The 24,191-nt window shown below is 39.6% G+C and overlaps 2 protein-coding genes across 2 annotated transcripts in view; one reads left to right on the top strand and one right to left on the bottom strand.

The window, feature by feature from the left end:
- Positions 1 to 8,928, top strand: part of pex16 (peroxisomal biogenesis factor 16) — a 14,311-nt gene extending 5,383 nt beyond the window's left edge. Inside the window, exons 9-12 of the mRNA XM_031757720.1 lie at positions 389 to 461; positions 937 to 1,056; positions 3,864 to 3,928; positions 7,112 to 8,928. Of these exons, the coding sequence (XP_031613580.1) occupies positions 389 to 461; positions 937 to 1,056; positions 3,864 to 3,928; positions 7,112 to 7,170 (317 nt within the window). The 3' untranslated portion in view covers positions 7,171 to 8,928. The remainder of the gene's footprint in view (positions 1 to 388; positions 462 to 936; positions 1,057 to 3,863; positions 3,929 to 7,111) is intronic.
- On the bottom strand, positions 8,863 to 24,191 carry arfgap2 (ADP-ribosylation factor GTPase activating protein 2). The gene is made up of 16 exons (XM_031757719.2): positions 24,073 to 24,191; positions 21,541 to 21,659; positions 21,290 to 21,362; positions 20,956 to 21,087; positions 20,455 to 20,535; positions 19,089 to 19,194; positions 18,452 to 18,508; positions 14,370 to 14,422; positions 14,066 to 14,202; positions 13,562 to 13,693; positions 12,681 to 12,809; positions 12,421 to 12,573; positions 12,200 to 12,326; positions 11,967 to 12,054; positions 10,291 to 10,415; positions 8,863 to 10,197 (listed from the first exon to the last, which is right to left on the bottom strand). The coding sequence occupies exons 1-16, from the start codon at positions 24,142 to 24,144 to the stop codon at positions 10,177 to 10,179; spliced, it is 1,605 nt and encodes a 534-aa protein (XP_031613579.1). The 5' UTR covers positions 24,145 to 24,191; the 3' UTR covers positions 8,863 to 10,176.

Raw genomic sequence — 24,191 nt, 5'->3', positions numbered from 1 at the left:
TCTGTTTTTTTATTATAACAGTGTAAAACTTTTTTATACATCCTTCATGTCCATTCATATTTGTCATGTCAGTAATAAACAGTTCAAAACATTTTTAAAATGACACTTTGCTGTGAAACCACCACAGCTTTGACAGAAATACACTGTGGATTAGAAAGCTGCAATATCACCTTCACCTCGAGATGGCAGACTGTGAGCCAGAGTGTGCTTTTTATAAGCAGTGAGAATCAGTCTGAAGCGGTTAAGTACTTAGTCCTGGAACAGTTCAAGGTTTTCAGACTTTCTGGCCACTCTCATATAAATATCAATTTACAGATGGCTGCACTTTGCTCTTCTTTTCGTGGGAAGTTATTATCATTTTCCTTAAATCAGTTCTTCCCAACTGCAGTACTCTGCCTTGGACTCTTTGGAAAACAGTCTTGGAAGCCATGGCTCATCTCTGGAGTCCTTGAACTATCCAGGTAAGCGAGTTCCTCTTTTGCAGTACTCCAGTTGGCTACTTCATTATCAAATAAGAACTTATTAATTATTATCTTGGAAGGAAAATGTGTGTGGGTGGAGGATAGAGTTGAGACAGGACAGCAACCAAAGAAACAATATGCGTAGTACCCAAATACACATACATCCACCTTTTATATTGTGTCACATACAAGTCACAGCAAGGACTGGTCTTAATTAGAATAAATAATTTCATCCATCGGTTTTAATTTATAATAAATGAGCATTTTACTTGTTTTATAACAAAATTTACATCACAGGGAAATGTGAAGAACAAAGAGGCAGTCTGGATGTCACAGTAACTGTTGCATTAGGGACAATCATCTAGACAAGAAAACAATGAGTTAGAAACATGAAGCTCAGGATGTGTGCTGTGAGGCATCGAAGTGTTAGTGGAGATCGTGAAGTCATTTCAGCTGCTTGTCCTGTTTCCTCTAGCTTCGCTGTGCTCAGTGACATCAAATTTCAAAATCGATGGGAGAGGGCCGAGATGAGGAGGAGAGCCTTTCTGTTGTTCTACTACCTTCTGCGTTCCCCCTTCTATGACAAATACTCTGAGTAAGTATCTGTGGTTAAGTGGTGCTGCGTTTTCAGCAGTTTCATATCATCTTCTGAAAAGTGTTAAAATTAGGATGACATAAATAATTGTGTACAGGGTGGGCCATTTATATGGATACACCGTAATAACATGGGAATGGTTGGTGATATTAAAGTCCTGTTTGTGGCACATTAGTATATGTGAGGGGGCAAACTCCTCAAGATGGGTGGTGACCATGGTGGCCATTTAGAAGTCGGCCATCTTGGATACAACTTTTGTTTTTTCAATAGGAAGAGGGCCATGTGACACATCAAACTTATTGGTAATGTCACAAGAAAAACAATGGTGTGCTTGGTTTCAACGTAACTTTATTCTTTCATGAGTTATTTACAAGTTTCTGACCACTTATAAAATGTGTTCAGTGTGCTGCCCATTGTGTTGGATTGTCAATGCAACCCTCTTCTCCCACTCTTCACACACTGATAGCAACACCGCAGGAGAAATGCCAGCACAGGCATCCAGTATCCGTAGTTTCAGGTGCTGCACATCTCGTATCTTCACACCATAGACAATTGCCTTCAGATGACCCCAAAGATAAAAGTCTAAGGGGTCAGATCGGGAGACCTTGGGGGCCATTCAACTGGCCCACGATGACCAATCCACTTTCCAGGAAACTGTTCATCTAGGAATGCTCGGACCTGGCACCCATAATGTGGTGGTGCACCATCTTGCTGGAAAAACTCAGGGAACGTGCCAGCTTCAGTGCACAAAGAGGGAAACACATCATCATGTAGCAATTTCAAATATCCAGTGGCCTTGAGGTTTCCATTGATGAAGAATGGACCCACTATCGTTGTACCCCATATACCACACCAAACCATCACTTTTGTTGTTCCAACAGTCTTGGAGGATCCATCCAATGTGGGTTAGTGTCAGACCAATAGCGGTGGTTTTGTTTGTTAACTTCACCATTCACATAAAAGTTTGCCTCATCACTGAACAAAATCTTCTGCGTGAACTGAGGGTCCTGTTCCAATTTTGTTTTGCCCATTCTGCAAATTCTGTGCGCCGATCTGGGTCATCCTCGTTGAGATGCTGCAGTAGCTGGAGTTTGTAAGGGTGCCATTTGTGAGTAGCTAATATCCGCCCGAAGGATGTTCGACTAATGCCACTCTCCAGTGACATGCGGCGAGTGCTACGCTGTGGGCTCTTGCTGAATGAAGCTAGGACAGCCACTGATGTTTCTTCATTAGTGACAGTTTTCTTGCATCCACATTTTGGCAAATCCAACACTGAACCAGTTTCACGAAACTTAGCAAGCAGTTTGCTAACTGTAGCATGGGAGATGGGTGGTCTCGTAGGGTGTCTTGCATTGAAATCTGCTGCAATGACCCGGTTACTGCGTTCACCAGATATCAACACAATTTCGATCCGCTCCTCACGAGTTAACCTCTTCGACATGTCAATGGCTGTGAACAAAGAGAAACTTGTAAATAACTCATGAAAGAATAAAGTTACGTTGAAACCAAGCACACCATTGTTTTTCTTGTGACATTACCAATAAGTCTGATGTGTCACATGGCCCTCTTCCTATTGAAAAAACAAAAGTTGTATCCAAGATGGCCGACTTCTAAATGGCCACCATGGTCACCACCCATCTTGAGGAGTTTTCCCCCTCACATATACTAATGTGCCACAAACAGGACTTTAATATCACCAACCATTCCCATTTTATTACGGTGTATCCATATAAATGGCCCACCCTGTAGAATCTGTAGAAAATAGAGTACTGTGCAAAAGTCTAGACTAATAGTTCTTTATGCTTTTTAATAGTCTTCCGAAAAATGTCTTTAGACATTAGCTGTTTTGTTTGTTTGTAAGCAGTGCAGAATCATTTAACATAATGAAGTCCAAAGAAAACCTTTTGGAACGTTCATCAAGAAGAACCATTCCTAAAAACTAAGAAAGTTGAGGCTATGTTGAAGAATAAATTTGGTCATACCAAATATTAACCTGCAAGCTCGTTAGAACGGTATAATCCAGAGGTTATAGCGTTTCAGGAAGGTTTCCTAAATGTAAAGAAACCTCCCAATGGTTTCTGCTGCTCTGGGGGACCGTGGGTGGGTCCTCTGGGCCTGCGTGGGCTATGACCTCCTCTGGGTGCTGGTCGTGTACGGTGGGACGAGAGGGTGCAGGTTAGATGGAATTGAGGCATTGGGCCAAGACTGGCGTGGGGAGATCATGGTGTTGGGGGTCTGTGCTGTCGGTCCTCTCTTTTCCTTTTTCACTCCTACTGTGTCCGTTCTTGTCCTTGTTCTTATGGGGTCCGGTCCTCTGTGGTTTTTAAGGGTGGAGTTTGGCGCGTGTACCCCTCCTGGTGTCTTCATTGGGGATGGCTTGCAATGAAGGGGTGTGTACTGTATCGCTTGTATCAAGGCTTTGTATTGATGGATGGTGGGGGTTTTGTAGCTGGGGGATGGGTGGGGGCTTATGGGTCCTGCCGGCTTGGTTTAGTGGGGCTTTGGGCTGGGTGACCTGGTTCATTACAAGGCCTGGATGTATAGGGGCCTCTCCCTCCCCCTGCACTAAGGATGTATCAGACAAATACAGTACAGGTGACAGATGTCCTAAACTGTAGCTGGTGGTACATATTAGACGATAGTTTGCTTCGCGTTTCATCTACAGGAGCAGGAAGCCTGTCAATACTCTCCTGAAGCCACCCACCTCCCCAAATAAAAGGAGTGGCTGACAATTTTTGCACAGTACTGTAATTCTTGTTCCTTCACTGGTCTTTTAACAGTGTTACTTTTTGCTCCTTCATGTGCAGGGAAAAGATTCTGTTCCTGCTCAGACTTTTGGCTGATCATGTTCCAGGAGTCGGGCTTGTGGCACGTAAGTAGAACAGTGTGCTAATTCTTCATGCACGATGTTGCCTTGTGTTGCTGTAACTGTCAAAAATTTAGTTAGACTTCTTAAAGCTGTTTGTAGAACAACTGAAATTGTGACTTTAAAAAATAGCAGCTTTTGAAAATAGAATGCATTTCAGAGTTCTACTTCGTAATGCGTACTGTAAACATTTGTACGTGTGACAGAGAAATGAGACATTGTCACCTGAAATCGCCTAAAATAATCAGGTGAAATTATTTCTTTAATTTGAAACAGACTAAATGAGTTTAGATGAGTTAAGAGGGTTCATACGGGTGCTTGAAATCCTTAAATGCTTAGATTTAATTAACTTGGTGCCTTTGGCAACAGCTTACGGGGAAATATTAGTAATATGACAGACTGATCCATATGGGCAGTTCCTTGGCGTTCATTCAAAATCTGTTTATCGTGACCTACACATTAAACAACTTAAACATTATGAATAGCTTCAAGCTCACACTGAGGCCTGTGGGGCACTATCACCCACGGAGACAATAGACACATGTATATGTGTTTTTTGTATATGAATATTTCATATTTCAAGGCTGCCTGTTTATTTAAGGGAGATGATTATTGATGATGCATTATAATTTTACATAATTATATCACAGGTGATAGACTAAATAAATAGATTCTTAAAGTCTTATATGATGAATTGAACTGAGTGTCTCATCTGTTCAAAGCCTCTCCCAGTCAGTGCTGTTCTCCATGCCCGTCTTACTGTACATGGTGTTATTAGCACAAACACTTTAAAGGTGATCATTTAGGACTAACAATAATACAGACAGCAATGTAGTCAAACATCTCACAGTTAGTTTTTTGTGTCACATAGGAAAGAAGCATCGATATCTGATGAGAAGACTTATTAATTTGGCCTTAATGTGCATCATTTTGTGATGTTTGATGCAGTTTTCTTGTTTTGTTTTGGGGTTTTTTCAGCAGGAGATGAATATCTCTAACAAGTTGATTAGTTCACATTTGCACATCTTAATTTTTAAGTAAAATGTGTGTTTTAAGTCTATACGAAGTGAAAGTGAAACATTGATTCTTTTTTGTTTGGTAATGTGCTGGAAAAGCTTGAAAATGGACCTTGAAAGTGCTTAAAATGCTTGAATTTGACCCTGAAAAAGGTGTATGAACCTTGAGTTAACATGTGGGAGAATCCACTTAATTTGAAGGTCACATGAATGTGCATCGACACTATATGATAATGATATGATAATTCAGTTTTATTTGTAATTAAAAATTTTTCTAAAACGTACAGACACATTACTTATCACAGGTAGAGTTTATTATTAAGAAAGAGTCCAGAAGAGCGCAGTCCCTCACGCTCCCAGGCCTCTGTTTTTAAATTTATTTTTTTAATTATATTGCTGCAACTCATCCTGTCAAACCTGCAGCTCGAAGTCTTCACAGTTGAAACTGAGACTTTCTTACTACGACCACTATTAAGCTGTGCTGAAGCTGTTGTCCTGTGAGCCGCCATCACACAAGCTGTTAACTCTCAGACACTTGTCCTCTGATTCAGTTGTCTTTGGGTCTGCAGACCTCTTCCCGTCACAGTTTGTTTCTGAGTGCAGAAGGAAACTGTACTCACTGACAGCTTGACTTTCTTTGCAATTTCTCTGCAGGAAAGATCTACAGACCTAAGAGTTATGATGGTCCAGGGCTCGCAAAATTTCAAAATCCCTGATAGCCCTTCGGGCAGGTAAAATAAATTTAACTAGCCCGAAAAAAAACATGAGAACAATTTTTTGATGGATGTTTTGTTTCCTTTACGGTAATATACATTAAAGTATAATATTGTAAAGGAAACAAAACATCCATCAAAAAATTGTTAAAACACAAATTACAACAATTGTATAAAAATTACAATCATCAACTCAAATATTTGGAACTGTGTAGAACATGAATCAGTCTGTGTCAGATCCTGAATCTGAAATTTCCACTGAAATCACGGGTAAGAGGTGAGGGGAACCAAGATCGAGGCCATTTGCTTTTTGAAGTTTGCAAGTATGGCTACATTTTGCCAGTGGTAATTCACTCTTTGGAACATAGTACACTGTTCTAAACAGCTTTTTCAGGACTTCTTGTTGTGCTTGGTTTGTTTTTAGTATGTTTTTGCAACTGCTGTTTGTTCTGGGAAAGATACTGCAGACTGAGCAACAATGCATTTCTCATGGATTCTGATGGGGTCTTTCTTAAAATTACTGGTCCCAGTAACAAAGGCGCTTGTCGACTCAGATATCGAGGGAAACTCACGACACACCCGGCAGAACATCATGTTATTTAGCTCGTCATATTCCAGCCACATAAATTCTTTTGTCCATGAAACCAAAAAAGCTGAGCTTTCTTTTTCCCTCATAGTCTGATTTGTCATAACTTTTCCGTTTTGTGGTCGGCTTTCTTTGGCTGTCACTTCTTCACCCTGACCTGTCTTATTTGGCTCAGCAGAACTAAAATAAAAATCCTGCTGCTTTTACACAGGTACTCACATAACGGTCAGCGATTCTCTGCGCAATCAACCTCTCACATGTTTAAGCTTGCTGTGGGAGATTTCACTTGTCACATTTGAATAGTAAGCTAATGAGTGATAAGACAATGTCAGAGGAATTGGTGCGCAATTAATCTGTCACTCACCAATCAGTGCTGCCGCTCTCTATACACAGTTCGCGCGATCGCAAAGTGAAAGTGAAAGCCAAAAAAAAGAAGAAGCGCAAATTCAAACTCGATTTCACATATTGACAGAGGCTCGTCAATGCCAATGACATAATTACCCAGCTACATTTGAGAAAGAATGGAACAGCATTGACATATATTTTTCCTTCCTATGATAGCCCGACGGGCAGGGCTGAGTTAGATTTTGGTAGCCCGACTGGAAAAATCGCTAGCCCCGGGAGGTCGGGCTAGCGATTTTGCGAGCCCTGTGGTCTGTCTCTCTTCCATTGTTAATTGCCCTTTTCTCTCCATTTTTGTAGCAACACACTCCTTTCTGCATATATACATGTACATATACATATATATGTATACATGGAGAGAGATCTTTTTTTTTTTTTCTTCTTGTTTTATTTGGCACTGTTGTTCCACCATATTATACATGATTTCATGAACTATTAGTGCCGGGTTTGATTGAGTTGTCTCTGTGTTCAGGTCCCCTGATGGATTATCTCCCCACCTGGCAGAAGATCTACTTCTACAACTGGGGCTAAAACCTGCACTCAGTTCTTTGACGTTTGCTAATCAGCTGGAGAAACTGCACAAAAGAACCATCAGTTGCCAGGATGTAACAGAGACAGAGACTCTTGCAATAATTCCTCAGAAATCAGATAAAATGATTGGAAATGACTGGCCTGCAGTGAGGGACATTTCAAAAATCGAATTATTACAGTCATTATAATTAAAATCCCAGCGCTCAGCAAGTTTTTCGGTACACAAAGTATGTGTCCCAAATCTTTGCAGTGTAGACACACTGAGTCTGTGATTTATAGCAGAATCTCTTTGTGAACTCCGCCCATCATTGCACTGCTTTATCTGTCAATAACAGATGATCTATTTCAGCAGCTCGCTGCAGAGAGGACTTGGAAGGTGGACCCATGTAAATACAGTGAGCCTACACGTTAAAGCAAACCATGTCTTCATAATACATGAACTGTGGCCCACACAATTGCTCTCATTTGCTAACAGTCTGCATGCACAAATATAATTTGTTATTATTGTTCTTGCCTTTTGGTAATTTATAGATTTCCAAATGCTCAAAATTACAGTTAAGTAACCGACTGACAGGTTAGTCTGAGGTTAGCTGCTTTTTTTTTTTCCTGTTTCTTGTGGTCTTTTTTTTTTTTTTTTCAAATCAATGTTAAAATCCCAAATCTTAATTATTCCAGCTTTTTTTTTTTTTAACCTTTTAGATTTAAAAACAAACACTGAAGAAACACTTTGGAAGGGTTTCCGTTCTGTCTGCCTTGGTAGAAACCCACAAATGATAAATTCAGCAGGTTTTTCTTTTTGTGAAAAGCAAAAAAAAAGTCGACCCTGTTGTAATTAGGTGAAATGTGGATGATTAATTAGATGGATAGATATCAGTTGAACAGTGATGAAATTTGATTATTTATAACATTTGAATCAAACTGTGTGATTAATAGTAACAGTCAGCTAACAAACACTTACGCTAAGGATAAGCTGAAGCAACAGTGAGTTCTAAGGCTCAGAGCTTGTAATACACCAGCATAAACCTTGCATTGAACAACAGACCTCTGTTCTGGTCATTCTTCAGATTTTCCACAAACAGAATGGAGGGGCTTCATATTAAAAGATATCCACAGTATAGTAATCATGTTCCCACCAAACAATAACCTCCAGGGCTGGAAGGTGAGAGCTAAATCACTTATACCAAAACCAGTTCAGTTTAATTCAGGTTTATTTATATAGCACCAATTCACCTGAAACAACTCACCTGAGAGTGTTTGATACTGAAGCTGAAGAACCTACAATGTTAGAAAGTTCAATCACACAGCTCCCTATGAGCAAGCGTTGGGTGAGGAAGGAAGTACTCAGTTTTAACAGGAAGACACCAACCAGTCCAAACTGCGTGTTTACAGCCTGCTGCAGCACAGTTTGAGTTGCCTGACTGAAATATTTCAAAGACTGACTTCAATTTCTTTGCATTAAAATCTGTGGGGCGTCCCCACCGATGTCACAATAGCTCCTTAATAGGTCCATGGATTTCCAGTAGCAAAAGTGATGATTTTTTTCCCCCACTTTTGGATCATTTTCATGTAGAAGAAAAAGTCTGCTTTTATATAAAAATGTGTGAATGTTGCACAGAGTAAAATCTAGGATGACAGCAACCACAGGTTTAGCTTTGGGTCTTTGTGAGAAAGTTGACGTCAGTGAAAACAAAGCAGAGGTTTTTGATCTTTATTAACTGTTTCTTTTTGTAACCTACAAATAAATAGTTTTGAATGTTTCATCCTATCGCCCCACATTTTTACCATGGGAAGGGCGCACACACGGGGGGGTGATCAAAATTACACTTTGATGCATGAGAGAGAAAAAAAAGAAAAGAACTACTTTTGAATTTTATCCAATTTCCAAAACTTGTTGAATGTAAAGTCTGCCCTGAACACACGAGACAAGATGGGATACGAACAAGCGTGCTGAATTTTCACAGTTCGAGTTCACTGTATTTAACTGCATTGTACATGGCAGTGAAATTTAGAGAGAATTATTTGCCTCGAGCTAAATACTATTGTATTCACATTGTTAATGCGAGGATCGTTTTTCCATTTAAAACTGAATATGTGAACTTAAAAGATACAGGCTTTCCAAAAAAAAAAAAAAAAGCACTGATCAAGGCAGACTTCAGATTCAACAAGCAAAAACAAGTGAAACACAGCTGAAGGTTGCAGAGTGGAGATGCATAGTCAATACAGTATTATAGTTTTGAGCTGGGACAGCATATTCTGTCTGCAGTGCTTATTGGAGTTGGATTTAACCCTCCCTAATTCCCAGTATTGGAAGCTGGAAGTTTGTTATAGGGAATGATGACTTTACTGCTGCACCATCTGTTTCAAACACAGCATGTAACCGTAGCAACTTGCACATCAAAAATGTGATTCTTCCACGTTTCACGCAGACAGAAATGCATAATTCCAAACTCAAAGAGTTGAAAATCAGTCAGTGCTTTATGGAAAAGAAGAAAAACAGTGGACAAGTGCCACTGTAAGTGAGCAGCACTGAGTTTGGGATTGTTGTTCAAATAACACTAAAATATATACTGCCTCTTTTTTAAATGTCACAATAAAACAAAAACTAGCATGACATATTTGATTATATGAATGGAAATAACTTCTGCAAAGGAATAAAATATAGCAGAATGAACTCTGACATCATTTTGAAAATCTAAGACCAAAGTACTCCAAACAGTAAATTACAACAAAACTCTGGTTTAGAAAAGAATACAACCTGTGATGCTCGGCTTTGCTCATGAAAATCAAACTTAAAGAGTCTGCTAATGAGAATGAGAGAAGAAAATACTGTCTCAAACTGTCAATAGTGGAGGACGGACGTGACGGACATTTCTTTTCCCATGCAATACTTTCTGCTGCCCATGTCTCATCCCATCTTCTCCGTCCAAATGCACGTGTCAGTCAAGAGGCTGTCTGGCTCCACACAGGTGTTAGTTCAGGTGATGTCATCCCACCGGCCGATGCTGCTCAGTAGGAGCCGTAGCGGTCCTGAGGAGGGAATAAACACAAAAACAAGGACAAGTATAAGCAAACTTATGGATTCAAGTGAAATAAAGCAGCTGTCTCATTTACCAGTCTCACCTGGATCGTGTTCATGACACCATTGGCGAGGACAGCCATCTTTCCCGCAACGGTCTTGACTCCCTGTTTGAACTGAGCGATGTCCGGGCCAGAGGGAAGCACGCTGTCAAAGCCTGAGGCTCTTCCTAAGAGGAGCAGAGAAGTCTAATCAGACGGGACTTTTTCACACATTCAAATCAGTTAGGCTGCTTTCACACTGCAGTGATTCCAACACGCTGAACACACTGTAGGCCACTTCACCTCTACATGCAGTAATGCATGGCTCAAATCCCACTCTCATTATTCACCAACTTTTTGGAGGTCACTATATATCATTTTTACAGCATCACCCAAGTTTGTGAAAGCAGTAACTTGAGAATGAAAAAAGCCAAGACTTTTGAATTCACACCACAGGTGCATCCACTAAAAATCAGTGACCCTGACGTCAGATCCACGCCAACATTGTCTGCATTTGTCTTTATTTGTATTTGTACTCATGCGCTCATGTGCGAAGCCTTTTCTTTAAGCATAAAGGATAATATCTCATACCAAGGTATCAGCCTTGATCTAATCAACATTACTGCCAAACACACGTATCGCATTTGCCGATGAGGTAGTTGTACCTTCCCCAAAGGTGTAGGATACAGACCCTTTCTGCAGATTTATAATAATGCAGTGTCAGTGTGGTTTGTAATTCTCGAGTCCATAAGCGATATTTTGATTTGATTTCTCCCATATAGTGGCTCCCTGTTAAATCCAGAATCAAATTTGAATCCTTCTAAATAATAAATAAATTACATTTTATTTCATAGTACCATATTACTGCATTAGAGCACTTCGCTCTCGCTCTGCAGGCCTACCTGTTGTTCCTAGAGTATTTAAAAGTAGAATGGGAGGCAGAGCCTTCAGTTTTCAGGCCCCTCTTCTGTGGAACCAGCTTCCAGTTTGGATTCAGGAGACAGACACTATCTCTACTTTCAAGATTAGGCTTCAAACTTTCCTTTTGCTAAAGCATATAGTTAGGGCTGGACCAGGTGACCCTAGCAGGGCCTCCTCCTGAAGTTGCCTGTGTGGGCGTGTCCTACCAGCTCTCCTGCCTTAGGTGCCACCTTTTTCTTTTGTACAGCTGCCTTCCATCAACAATTAAAAGTATTTAAGGCCAGAGAAAGGTGAGCTCTGGGGCCAGAGTGCCATGTGAGTGGATGCAGCCAGAGTGAGCTGTGTGTTTATGTGTTTGCAGCTAGTGAGCTGCATTCGGTGACTGTTTACTCCTGCCAGTGTTTGGTGACTAAACTCTTTTTTGACTTACTTTTCAGTTCATTGACCAACGCTTGGGTTTTTGTTGTGTTTCTTTAAACGGTGATAGCAGCTTGTCCGTCTCTTTTAGTGGAGTATTTGATAGAAACTTTAATAAAACTCTTTAATTTAACCCTTTTGCCTCCTTGTCTCCTTTTTCCGACCCGGACACTTTTTGTTACTTCCCCTTATCGCCTGGACCCTTTTAGGGGACCGTTACATTTAACTCTCTATGTGAGTACACACAACTCTGTATTTAATCATTAGTTATTTCCCCTAATTTCACGTAGGGTAATATATAGTTTTGTAAACACAAGTTAGAAGAGGAAGCTCAAAAGTGCAGATGAGCGCTGAGGAGTAAATGAACCTTGACATTATAAGAACTGCTGGTTAACGTTTACCTTTGTGGTCACTGCCATCTCCAAACAGGTCGGCTGAACTGATGGAAGTGCTTCCAGACATGCTCTCCAGCCTCGTCTTTGCATCATACTGTGAAAAAGATGAAACAAAGGTCAACCAAGAGGTAATAACACAACATAGTTTAACAAACAAAGGTTAAATGTTAATTACAAGCCTACAGAGGCCCTAGATTTGAACTGTTGTATAGTGAAATGAAGACGAGAAGGGTTCTCACCTCAGCACTACTCTCCCGACCAAAGAACATGTCCGAGGAGATGGCCTTCGCATTGGCAAACTTCTGCCTGGCCTCACTTGACTCTGAAACTGAAGCTGAGACCTCGGCTTTTCTTCTGCTGGGGAGTCTGAGTTTAAGCATTCAGAACGTGCGTCAGAGCTAAGAGCTTTAGACAGAAGCTAAAGGACATGTATGTATTTGGCAAGTGAATATTGATGTACCGCTCTCCAGTTGGTTGAATACTAGAGATGGTGACCTCCTCCTTGGGGTCATCTTTCTCCAGTGCCCAGGAGGTGGTGAAAGAGGCAGTTCCTCCTTCAGTATCCCACCGGGATCCAAAACTGTCTCCCACTGTAAATGGGTTGTCTTTGTATCTAAGATCCAAAACACAGTGGGTTATTAAGGGACTGCACTCAGTTCTCTCTTCTATGTTCTGTGGTAGATAATGCATCCATGATACATAAGTGGGTTCTGTGCGTACTTTGGAGGTCCAGAGGTGAAACCAGGCTCATCAAACATTTCCAGTTTGGAGCGAGAAGAGGACTTGGCTCCCACGGGCGTTTCCTGCTCGATGACCTGCATCTCTGACATCACTGAATGTGACACTGCACTGCAACAGGAAATAAATGCTCACATTTACAGACCTAACAAACACTTGGCATTCCTCTATTCTGCGTTAGCTTCCTGCGTTATGAGCAAAAACTATTATCAAGGTTCATACACCTTTTTTAGGGTCAAATTCAATTCAAGCACTTTTTAAGCACTTTCAAGGTCCATTTTCAAGCTTTTCCAGCACATTACCAAACAAAAGAATCCATGTTTCACTTCGCATCACCTCAGTAACACCATGTGAAAATTACAACAAATCATCTCAGGTTGATTTAAACGCCTTTGTTATCCTTTTGTTAAACATAGAAAAATGCACCACACAAAAATACTGCAGAAGGAAAAGGCTGCCTTATATGCATATACTGTATAAACATATTTGCTGAAAAAACAAGCCCACAAAACAAGAAAACTGCACCAAACATCACAAAATAATCCACATTAAGGCCAGATTAATAAGTCTTCAGCCACATAGTTGTTTCAAATAATGTTCAGATTTTTCACATAACAAGCAGCGAGGATTTTGTCCCTCATCATTTCCTCTGGAAGCACTTTATAAGGTGGTCTTTCACATGAACATTTTCCAAGTGGTAAACCTTTCCCAGATGGACTCTTTCATCTCGTGCTATAAGCTACACCATATATGTATCTCAAATTTGTGTTTTTGCATTTTTATTTCAAGCATGCATTTTTCTTGCATCTTATATGTAAGAATCTTCAGCTAAATTCTGAAACTGAAATGAAAAATGTGTTTACCTCCTGTTGCCGAAGCCCATGCCCAGTCTCTCGGCCTGCTCTTTTTTCTTGCCTTCCAGATTCTGGAGCTTCTTTTCCTCCATCTTTCTGTCAATTTCCAGCTCTTTGTAGGCCAAACGCATCGAGGCAACACTGCAGCAGTCAGAACAGAATTTTAAATATTAGATTTTTTTTATTTGGAAAAATGTACAAAAGATACATCTTAAACATTCATTAATTTGACTTAATTTTTATTACTTGCTTTTCTTATTTTGCCTTTTACAGTGATGGATGTTCATAAAACAAGGTCAAAGTTTTAAATAATTAGTTTGCAGCGTGCTGTGAACACTGATTCAGTTTGTTTTTCCATTTACTGCTGGCTGTGTGTGAGCTCAGTGTGACTTAAGCAAAGCTACTTTATTAAGGTAAAAACATAGAAGTGTGTGGCTGGAAATAATAAAATGGCTTAGCATTAAAAAATAGATGAATGAAAATTAGAGAGAATATTTTTTCTCTTATTCTTACATGGATTCCTCGGCTTGTTTCTTAGCCTCCACGGCCTGCTCCTCTCTCAGCTTCTCAGCCACTTGTGCCTGCTTCTCCACCTCTGAGAAACTCTTATTGCTCACCTTCTGGGCACCAAGACCTTTCTTTGCACCGAGCTGCAGCAGGAAAAACATGGTTAAAGTGCGTCCTCAGCTTTAAGCTGATAACTCACAGAAGAGGGAATGTGAAGGAAAATCTATGATACTAACTTTGTCATGTTAGAAAATTTTTTCAGCACCTTCATGTAGCAGAGAAACAATGAAATATTTGTGGTTTGACTCACCCCTTTTTTAGCTGCCATGGGCTTCTTTTTCCCAATGATAGAAGGCTTCAGATCTATAACACATGGGACACATGGGTCTTTTTAAAACACATTTACAACATAATTTTATCTCTCAAGATATTTTCACTCATGACTTCCGAACAATGTTGGAATAATCAGGGCAGGACATTGTCCGAGTTTCCCACACAAACATTACTCAGGAGGAACATCCAGTTATATTTTTTATTTATTTTAATTTTGTCCTTCTGCGTCTCAGACATTAACAACAATAATTTACTCAGTGGACAATCCCCTTACTGTTATTTCAAAGTCCAGCTAGCTCTGATCCCTCCCACTGGAGACAGTCGCTCTTGTCCTCCTCTACAGATCGGATGCACACTGCAGTGCCACTGACTAGAACTCACAGCAGTTCACAGAGAACTGGTGCCAGTACTCTGAGCTCACCAATGCTTCAAACTGAATGGAGACTACAATCACCAGCTGCAGTCCAACATGGTGCAGCTGGAGCTGGAGGAACTTGAGGATGTTGTTACAAGAGTGCAGCTCCTTTTGTACAGTCTTCCTTCTCTCACCCCAACCAGTCGTGGCAGATGGCCCCGCCCCTCCCTGAGCCTGGTTCTGCCGGAGGTTTCTTCCTGTTAAAAGGGAGTTTTTCCTTCCCACTGTCGCCAAAGTGCTTGCTCATAGGGGGTCATATGATTGTTGGGTTTCTCTCTGTATGTATTACTGTAGGGTCTACCTTACAATATAAAGCGCCTTGAGGCGACTGTTGTTGTGATTTGGAACTGTATAAATAAAACTGGATTGAAACACAAATTGAAACTGACTTCTCACATTTAGCTCCATCAGACAATCTGCAGAGTTCAGGGCTCAGTATGCATGAAAACAGCTTCATCTGGCATCAAAGCAAAGGTTAAAAAAGCTCATTAGCTCTGGAAAAACAACCTAAATTTAGTGAAAGATGCTTCTGCAGTGAAACAGCATTCACAAGGTTTTTAATTGTTAATTCACAAACCTAAGAAATCAGTGCAGCAAAAGCGTTCTGCTCAGTTAAAGGCACCGCACCACAGCACTTAGACCTCAGGTTCACAAAACCAGCTTTTTTTGCATTCCAGCAAGATCATAATGTTCAGTAATGCCAATGTTACTCGGCCACTTTGCTCTCAGCAGAATTACACATCCTGGTAACAGTTTCAGAGTGACAGGGAGCAACTATCATTACAAACATTTAGGAAACTCCAGGGCTCGCAAAATCGCTAGCCCGACGTCCCGGGGCTAGCGAACTTTCCAGTCGGGCTACCAAAATCTATCTCAGCCCTGCCCGTCGGGCTATCATAGGAAGGAAAAATATATGTCATTGCTTTTGCATTCTTTCGGACATGTAGCTGGGTAATTGTGTCATTGGCATCAGGGAACCACTGTCAATATGCAACATATTGAAATCGCGTTTGAATTTGCGCTTGTTTTTTGCTTTCACTTTGCGATTGCGCGAACTGTGTATAGAGAGCGGCAGCACTGATTGGTGAGTGACGATTAATTGCGCACCAATTCCTCTGACATCGTCTTATCACTCATTAGCTTACTATTCAAACCTGACAAGTGAAATCTCCCACAGCAAGCTTAAACATGTGAGAGGTTGATTGCGCAGAGAATCGCTGACCGTTATGTGAGTACGTGTGTAAAAGCAGCAGGATATATATTTTAGCTCTGCTGAGCCAAATAAGACAAGTCAGGGTGAAGAAGTGACAGCCAAAGAAAAGCCGACCACAGAACGGAAAAGTTATGACAAATCAGATTATGAGGGAAAAAGAAAGTGCATCTTTATGGTTTCATGGACAAAAGAATTTCTGTGGCTGGAATATGACAAGCTAAATAACCAGGGGTCCACATAAGTGGTCCGCAGGTGCGCATTTGCTGTCAAAATAAAAAACGCGCACCAAGAAGTTGCAACTTCTTATCTGGTGCGCGTTTTTTATTTTGACAGCAAATGCGCACCTGCGGACCACTTATGTGGACCCCTGTAAAAAACAATGTTCTGCCGGGTGTGTTGTTGGTTTTCCCTCGATTTCTGAGTCGACAAGCGCCTTTGTTACTGGGACCAGTAATTTTAAGAAAGACCCCCATTAGAACCCATGAGAAATGCAAGAAATGCATTATTGCTCAGTCTGCAATATCTTTCCCAGAACAAACACCAATTGCAAAGAACATACTAAAAATAAACCTGAAACATCTGTTTAGAACAGCGTACTATGTTGCAAAGAGTGAACTACCATTGGCAAAATTTAGCAGTCTTTGCAAACTTCAAAAAAAAAAATAAAAATGTCCTAGATCTTGGTTCCACTTACCTCTTACCCTTGACTTCAGTGGAAATTTCAAATTCAGGACCTGACAGACTGATTCATGTTCTACACAGTTCTTACAAGTTCATAGAAATTTCTGTTCAATTAGAACCAAGTATTTGAGTTGATGATTGTAATTTTATACAATGTTGTATTTTGTTTTCAACAATTTTTGATTAATGTTTTGTTTCGAAACAAAACATCAAAAAATTGCTCTCTTTTTTATTCGGGCTACTTCAATTTATTTTGGGCTACCACAAACTGAAGAGTGCCTGCCCGAAGGGCTACCAGGGATTTTGAAATTTTGCGAGCCCTGAACTCTTTACCTTTCAGTCACATTACTGTTGTGACACAGACAATCTCAACAGCTTGGCAAAGTACGTGGTCGTTTTACACAGTGTAGTAACTTTGAATTAAATTGCGCTCAATGACAATAAAGAGCTTTATGCTTGTCAAAGAGTATCTTGTTGATCAGCTGTACAAATAAGACCAGTGAGCTAATACTGTTTACATGACAGAGTAGGAGAAACAGGAGGCGACTGAGGAGATGTCAATAAAAGCAACAAAACCATGCGTCTGAGCTAGAAAGCAGCCGGTGCAAACTACACCCACACATATCACCTTGAGGTGTCCATCCTTCACGTGATGACAAACGCATGGAGTCCTCTAAAGAGCAGGACAAACCAGTCACCACAGTCAGGTTCCAGAACATAATGCTGATGTTCCAGATTAGATTACACTACCCCGTGGTGGATATGTGCACATGATAGAAGTATTACAGAAGTGATAAGTCAAATCAGGAGAAAAAATGAATTCATTAAAATTCAGGAACTCTTAATATTCAGTTCAACAAAAACAAGATTCCCGTAAGAGCAACATATTGTTTCTGACATACGCTACTTAATATAAATACTAGTTTGTACTCGCAAATAATTCAATTATGAGATCATGATTCGTGGTAACAAGAATACTTACTAATATATTAGATAAAATGTTTCATGTTCTCAATGATTTTAAAGACTTCACAATATCATTTTACTAGAACAGGAGGCCCACAGCCTTATAAACCTTGCTTTCTGATAAAGCTCATAGTAAGTGTTGCCCCTGGTGACCCTCAACCTTCCCCACATTATGCAGCTGTAGGCTCAGGCTGTTTTTTACCTTACATAAGGCACATTAATGATGGCTTTGTTGTCAATAGAAGTACAATGAGTTGAACTGAAGTGGAGAATGACCCACTATGTAAATGGGCATGTACTTCTATTGCACGATTCTACTTTGAGGAACACTGATTCATCCATTCAGACCTAATGATACCGTGCTTTATTAAGGGTGAAATACCACACACACACACACTAATACTCTGACAGATGCATCAGGAGGTATTTAGAGTTGACTATCTTGCCCAGGGACACATGTGCATGTCGACTAGAAGAACCTGGGATCAAACCATAAACCTTTTGATTAGCATTCATCCCACTGTACCTCCCAACCAGCCTCACAGTACGACAGAAATATTCTAATCATTATGAAGGAATGTGAATAATATGACTCGAAAGTAGAACAGTCTTTACAGGAACACACAGACAAAAGGATGTATGGATACAAAAGTATAAACACAGTCGAAGCAGAGTAAGGGAAGTATCTATACACAGAAACATAAATGGCAACACAAAGAAAAACTACAGATAACAGCTCTGTAGTTACAGAAGAACAGAGGCTCTGTGAAGCTAATGCACTCACCAATGGCAGCTTTGGGTGATGTGCTCAAACCATCAATGCTGGGTCCTTCCTCTGGCTCTAAAAAGATAAAAGCAAAACAAGGTTGAAGCAACAAAAGAATTTTGCAGACATTTTACTGCATTTTTCTTAGCATTTATTTGCTGTATTCAAAACAGGATCAATGTGAAAATAAACAGTCATGTGAAAAAGGACGTTTACCCACTTTCAATTTTAAGGCTTTAATATCAGGACATCAATAAAAAGTATACCGTGTATAATGTGGTGTTGTTCATCTGAGGTTGTGTTGACTTCATTTTATGAGTTTTTCTTTATTTTATTAACAAAAACTAAGCCAAAATGCAGAAGCACTGTGATTCCCACTGGTTTCAAAGGCATCAGCAGTACCAGGTAAGATGACTAATCACTATGGGCACTTTCCAACCAAACTAACCAGGACATGTCTTTTAATGAAGTAATAGCTCTTTAAAATAAACAAAGTCAAGACCTGTAACGACTCATTCATCCCATCTCCTTTTCACACATTAGTTTTAGTCACAGCTATTAGAGCTGCAAGTCTGTGTGTCTGCACAGGAGCAAGCACACCAAACACAATGAACCTGGCAATGCAACGCTAACTGCTAAGATTCATTTTACTTACGGTTGTCATCCTGGCCTTTAGCAGCTGTGTTCGTCAGCTGCTGGGTGAGAGTGGCTCCGTTCTGCTCTGGCTCAGAGGATGGTGCAACGTTCCAGTCATTAATAGGCTGAAAAATAAATGTCATTAAATTTAAAGAATGGATGCAACTTCAGCTTGTAACTTTAAATCTATACATCTTTCACTCAGATTTAAACTATACACAAATCATTTGTGGCTCACTGTTTAATCAGAAACACTTAAAATCTGACCAACAACAACATATATTTTATAAGCTGACTGTAATGATAAACTGTAACAATCCCACATGGCAGTTATAAAACAGTCTTGAGAAGACTACTCTTATTAACTAGTCTTGAAACTAGTGAAACTCAACACTTTAGTTACTCAAATGCTTTTGTTTGAACTTTAACAATGAGTTTGTCACACACGCACACACACACACACACACACACACATAAACACAATCACATCTCAGATTGTTTTAATCAGCCTTATATACCTAAAGCAGCATTTCCCATAGATTCATAATGGGGAAGGAGATGATATGCTCATCTGTACATATACATACACACACGAGATTTTTCTCCAAATGAGGCACAAAAGCTTATAATAATTTTAATCATTATAATAATTAATTTCAATAACTAAATTTCAAAAAAATTCTGTCACAGATACAAAGCTTGGTGACTTTTAAGTTTCATACGTTTGACATACGCTGAACACGACACGTGAAACAAACGCAAACGGAGAAAGCGGCATCACACTCACAGGGAGATGATGAATACAAATATCAAAAGAAGTGGAATTTATAGTAAGTATTATTTTAGTAGGAGACAGGGTGCATACAGACACAGCAAGTTTCTATTCTGTAACAAATAACTAAACACCAACTAAACAACTCTCCATCCTGTGGATAAAGTCCAACTAGAAAAGACTCAGAAAGCAGCTGCAGATGGAAGTTCTTTCTCTGCTCTGCAGTTTTCCACCTGATGCACGTTCAGACTTTAAATAAGCTCCAGAGCAGAAAAAGAACTGCCTGAGAACTCCAGGCCAGTGGAGCTGCCGCACTCTGCTGCAGAGGCAGATAACGAGCACCACCACCACAGTGACATGGCCAGTGAGCCAGACAGTAGTGAAACACTGAAAGATGGAAAGGGCCACGGGCAGCTGGTTAGAAATGACTTAACTACAAATAAGAGAGGAATGGAGGCCACTGTTCTGTGCACTGTAAAAGAAATGCTAAAATGAGTTGCTAATTAAACCTGGAATGTCTGTGTGAGGAACACTATAATATTGTAGAAGTGATTAAACAACATGCTGTGACATTAAAAGCACCAGATTTTCAAAAAACAAAACAAAAACAAACCTGGGTGTGTTCATCAAAAAAGTCTGTTTCTTTCTTGTCAGAAACTGCAGGCGTGCCTCCTGCAGAAGAGTCAATCCAAAGCTGCAACAACAAAAAGAAAACTTATTTTGTAACTTTAAAAGCTTTTCATTTCTTTGAAATAGAGTAGATCCTGAATTAATGATGGTTTTGTTGATAAAACAAAAGGATGGTCATTGGTTCGATCCATGGCTACTTGAGTCTGCATGTCAGAGTACACTTGGGAAAGCCACTGAATCAAATGTTAGACAAGGTATATAACTGATTGGGTGAATGAAGCTTGTAGTACTTTCAGTGCTCAGTTACAGTAAAAGTCCATTTACCATGTACTTTGAACTAGAGCTGCCACATAGCTCAAACACTAATAATCCTTTTATCAGTCTTATCACTGAACCTCAATGTACCAACAACTTATTTAACTAGAGCAGAGATGGGCGAAAGAAATTTTAATTCAGAAAATTTATATCATTCATTGATACTCACATCTGTGCCATATTTAGACAATGCAGCATTTGCTAGCTGTCGAATCTTCTCTCTGTACATCTGGGCAGCACGACTGTTATACTTGGCATTGGTGTCGTTTGTGGAGCAGCCATGCTGGCGGAAGAATGCCGTCTTCAGATTTAAAAACAAAACAAAACAAAACAAAAAAACACAGAAATGACATTTCAGAAGAATTAGAAACCACAGACGTGTCGTACCAGCAAACCACACTTAACAAAACATGGATCATTTAGGTAAAAGACAACAATCGTTTTGCTTTTTTTTTTTGTTTGAGAAAAACCTCATTACACTTGGTACTCAGGTTCAGACTTACCGCATTGGCGTTACCTCCAACCTGCATACACCTAAGTTGAAACCAGTTCCAGTTGGAGTCTAACTCAGTGGATCTGCGGAGGAAAGGGGAACAATGTGGAAAGTCAACACAGTCCTGTATGTGACATGGACCTGACCATGGACACATTTACTAACAGCCTTTCCCAGAACAAAACCCACCTTCTGTGTTAAAATATCACACACCAACACATTTTTAGATCAGCTACAAAGCTGAGGTACAATGACGTTTACCTGATGAAACTGAGATGCACTCCCAGTGAGCGGTGGATGCCAGAGCAGTCGATGCACAAGAAGACACCATATGGAATACTTGCCCAACTGGGGTTTTTGGCAGCACAGTCAAAACATACCTATGCAGACAGAACATCAGCATTTTAATGAAACATTTCTGCTCGACCAACCCATGTGGTCACAGTCTATTACATTTTCCTGCTGCTAATCGTGCAATATGAGCAAGAGAAGCAACATCATCACCAGATAATGATGCTGCCAATCAGCTATATTTAAACAGCTTGTTTCAACATTCCTGAAGACTTACTCATTGAATTTACTGTCACAGAAAAGCAGCAATGACATAGTTTAACATGGAGCCGCTGAGTGTTTACACACCGTGAAGAGCAAAGAGGTGGAGCATTTTTCAGATTGAAAGTTAAATAATATTAAATATTGTATTAATTAATATTAATCAATTATTAATATTAGTTAATGTCTCTACACCATCATAATGTCTATTTTCAGCAGCACAAAACTTTGCCTACTATTAATGTCAGAATAGCTTCCAACAACATGTTCATGCCATAGTTTAGATCGCGTATGTCTAATTTTATTTATTATTTTGTCATTTATAATGTTGCATGCACTTCCTTAGAGATTTAACTATAAATTGCATTGATCAGCCCAAAATGACTGTGATTGGCCTGTTCAGTATAGTCAAGTCCAGCAGTGCATTTCCGATTTTTCAAATTGACTACAAAAGAATGGATCAACTCCAAAAGAGCTGAAAATCACCAAACCTGCAGGCCTCTTTTAGGGTCGGGAAATGGAACCTAGAATTTCTAATAATGACTTCTTTAAATGTTGATGGCATTTAATCACAATATTACTGAATTAAAAGGGTTCTCCACCCAAAAAACACAACAACTCCTGTGTTCATTACGTCCCTGCATGTCATTCTTTCTTGTCTATAGCTTAAAAGGTTTTGAATGAATTCTAATAAAATTTTGTAGGTGTGTACACTCTGGTATTATTATCACTTTGAGCTTCAGATCGATTTATTAACTTTCAAGGAGATGTGAGAGTGCTAAAATGACATGATATTCTTGCTGGCAATGTGAAGTAACATGTATTCAGAAAGAATTACATAAAACCTATTACTACATTACTACTGCAGTAAGGGCATTACTGCAAAACTCCTGTGGTGGCTAAAATCTTAACTAAAATTAAAAAAGCAAAAATTAAATAACTTCAAATCTCAACTTTGTGCTTTGCATTGAAAAAACATACAATATATACAGTTGTTAAAATGAGAGAGAACTTCAGGTTGGCTTCATTTTTCAGATCCCGAAGCTACGTCCAGCTTTTATAATGGGATAGAATGCTGATGCTTCGACTTTCCAATACCATGTTTCGTAATACTTCTCTGAAGTGTGTTTCAAAACATCCACCTCACGCACATGGCTGACTGAGGTTTTGGTGCTTCACCCATTTCGACAGATAGCTTTTTTGTTGCTTCTAGGCAGGCGATGTGCCAGGAAGTACAATTTTTACTAAGCACAGTAATTAATGAATGAATGTTTTTGACATTACTGCTTCCATTTCTACTACTACTACTATAAACACATGTATACAAGAAAACGATACCCGATCTCTCATTACCATCTTTGCTGTGGATTGTAAAGACCGATATAGATGATCAATTTACTTAGAACACTGAACTGCACAGTATAATTGAAGAAATTATGATATTAAAATGATTACTGTCATATAGAGAGTCGCAGTGCACTGTTCATTCATTAAATAATAATAATTAAATATGAAAACTAACAGAGTATTCATAGTTAAAAGAAATCAAACGAAATCTCATAAACAGCAGGACAAAGGCTTGCAGGGTCATAGAACCCAAACGCCTGACTCGGAGTAAGTCAAACATCATTCCTGTGTAAAAAAAAATAAAATAATATTGCTTATGCATTTCTGTCACTTACTTTGAACGCTTAATGACTTTACAGTACCATCGTCTTTTACAATCTAATTTTAAACTATACTGTTACTCTGTAAACCGTTAGCTAGAACACCTAATAACAAATTACTGTAAAACCGAAGTTCTGACTGACAAACCTTATGGAGTGCCAACACATCTGACTCTGCCAGCACTAACAGATACTTATCAATGAAATGAGTCAAATTTCACGACTTTCAAAGCAAACCTAAAGACCACTACTAAATCAGTCCCCAATATCGGACATATGGAGAGTTTAGTCTATTTAGTTCAACGATTCTTCCATAATTTTCCTGACGTGGCACAGCGGAACAAGTAAGCTTCCTTAGCGTATACATACGTGGCCTTTATGTTTGACTACTTTACCGGTAGGCTAGTAGTCATTAGCTTTTGCTAGCGGTCTTACCGTGTAGCCGGGCCTTGCTAGGTGCTAGAACACGATTAGCTTCCCAGGTAATTTCTCCTGTCCAAAGCTAACCATGGACTGCCAGTATAAAAAGCCTCACAAAGTAATACACAAGCAATGATGGTGAGTATTCGGTTACCTTATTGGTAGGAACAGATCTTAATCTTTTGAAAATGGTAAGGATTTCGGTCTTATTTGGTTCCGTAGCCATCTTGACACTGACGAGTTCTATAAGCTGACGTCACTACGGCAACTAGT

The sequence above is a fragment of the Oreochromis aureus genome, linkage group 1, assembly GCF_013358895.1.
Source record: "Oreochromis aureus strain Israel breed Guangdong linkage group 1, ZZ_aureus, whole genome shotgun sequence".
NCBI lineage: Eukaryota > Metazoa > Chordata > Actinopteri > Cichliformes > Cichlidae > Oreochromis > Oreochromis aureus.
The sequence above is the reverse complement of the archived record's forward strand: the minus strand, read 5'-3'. Positions and strand labels throughout refer to the sequence as shown.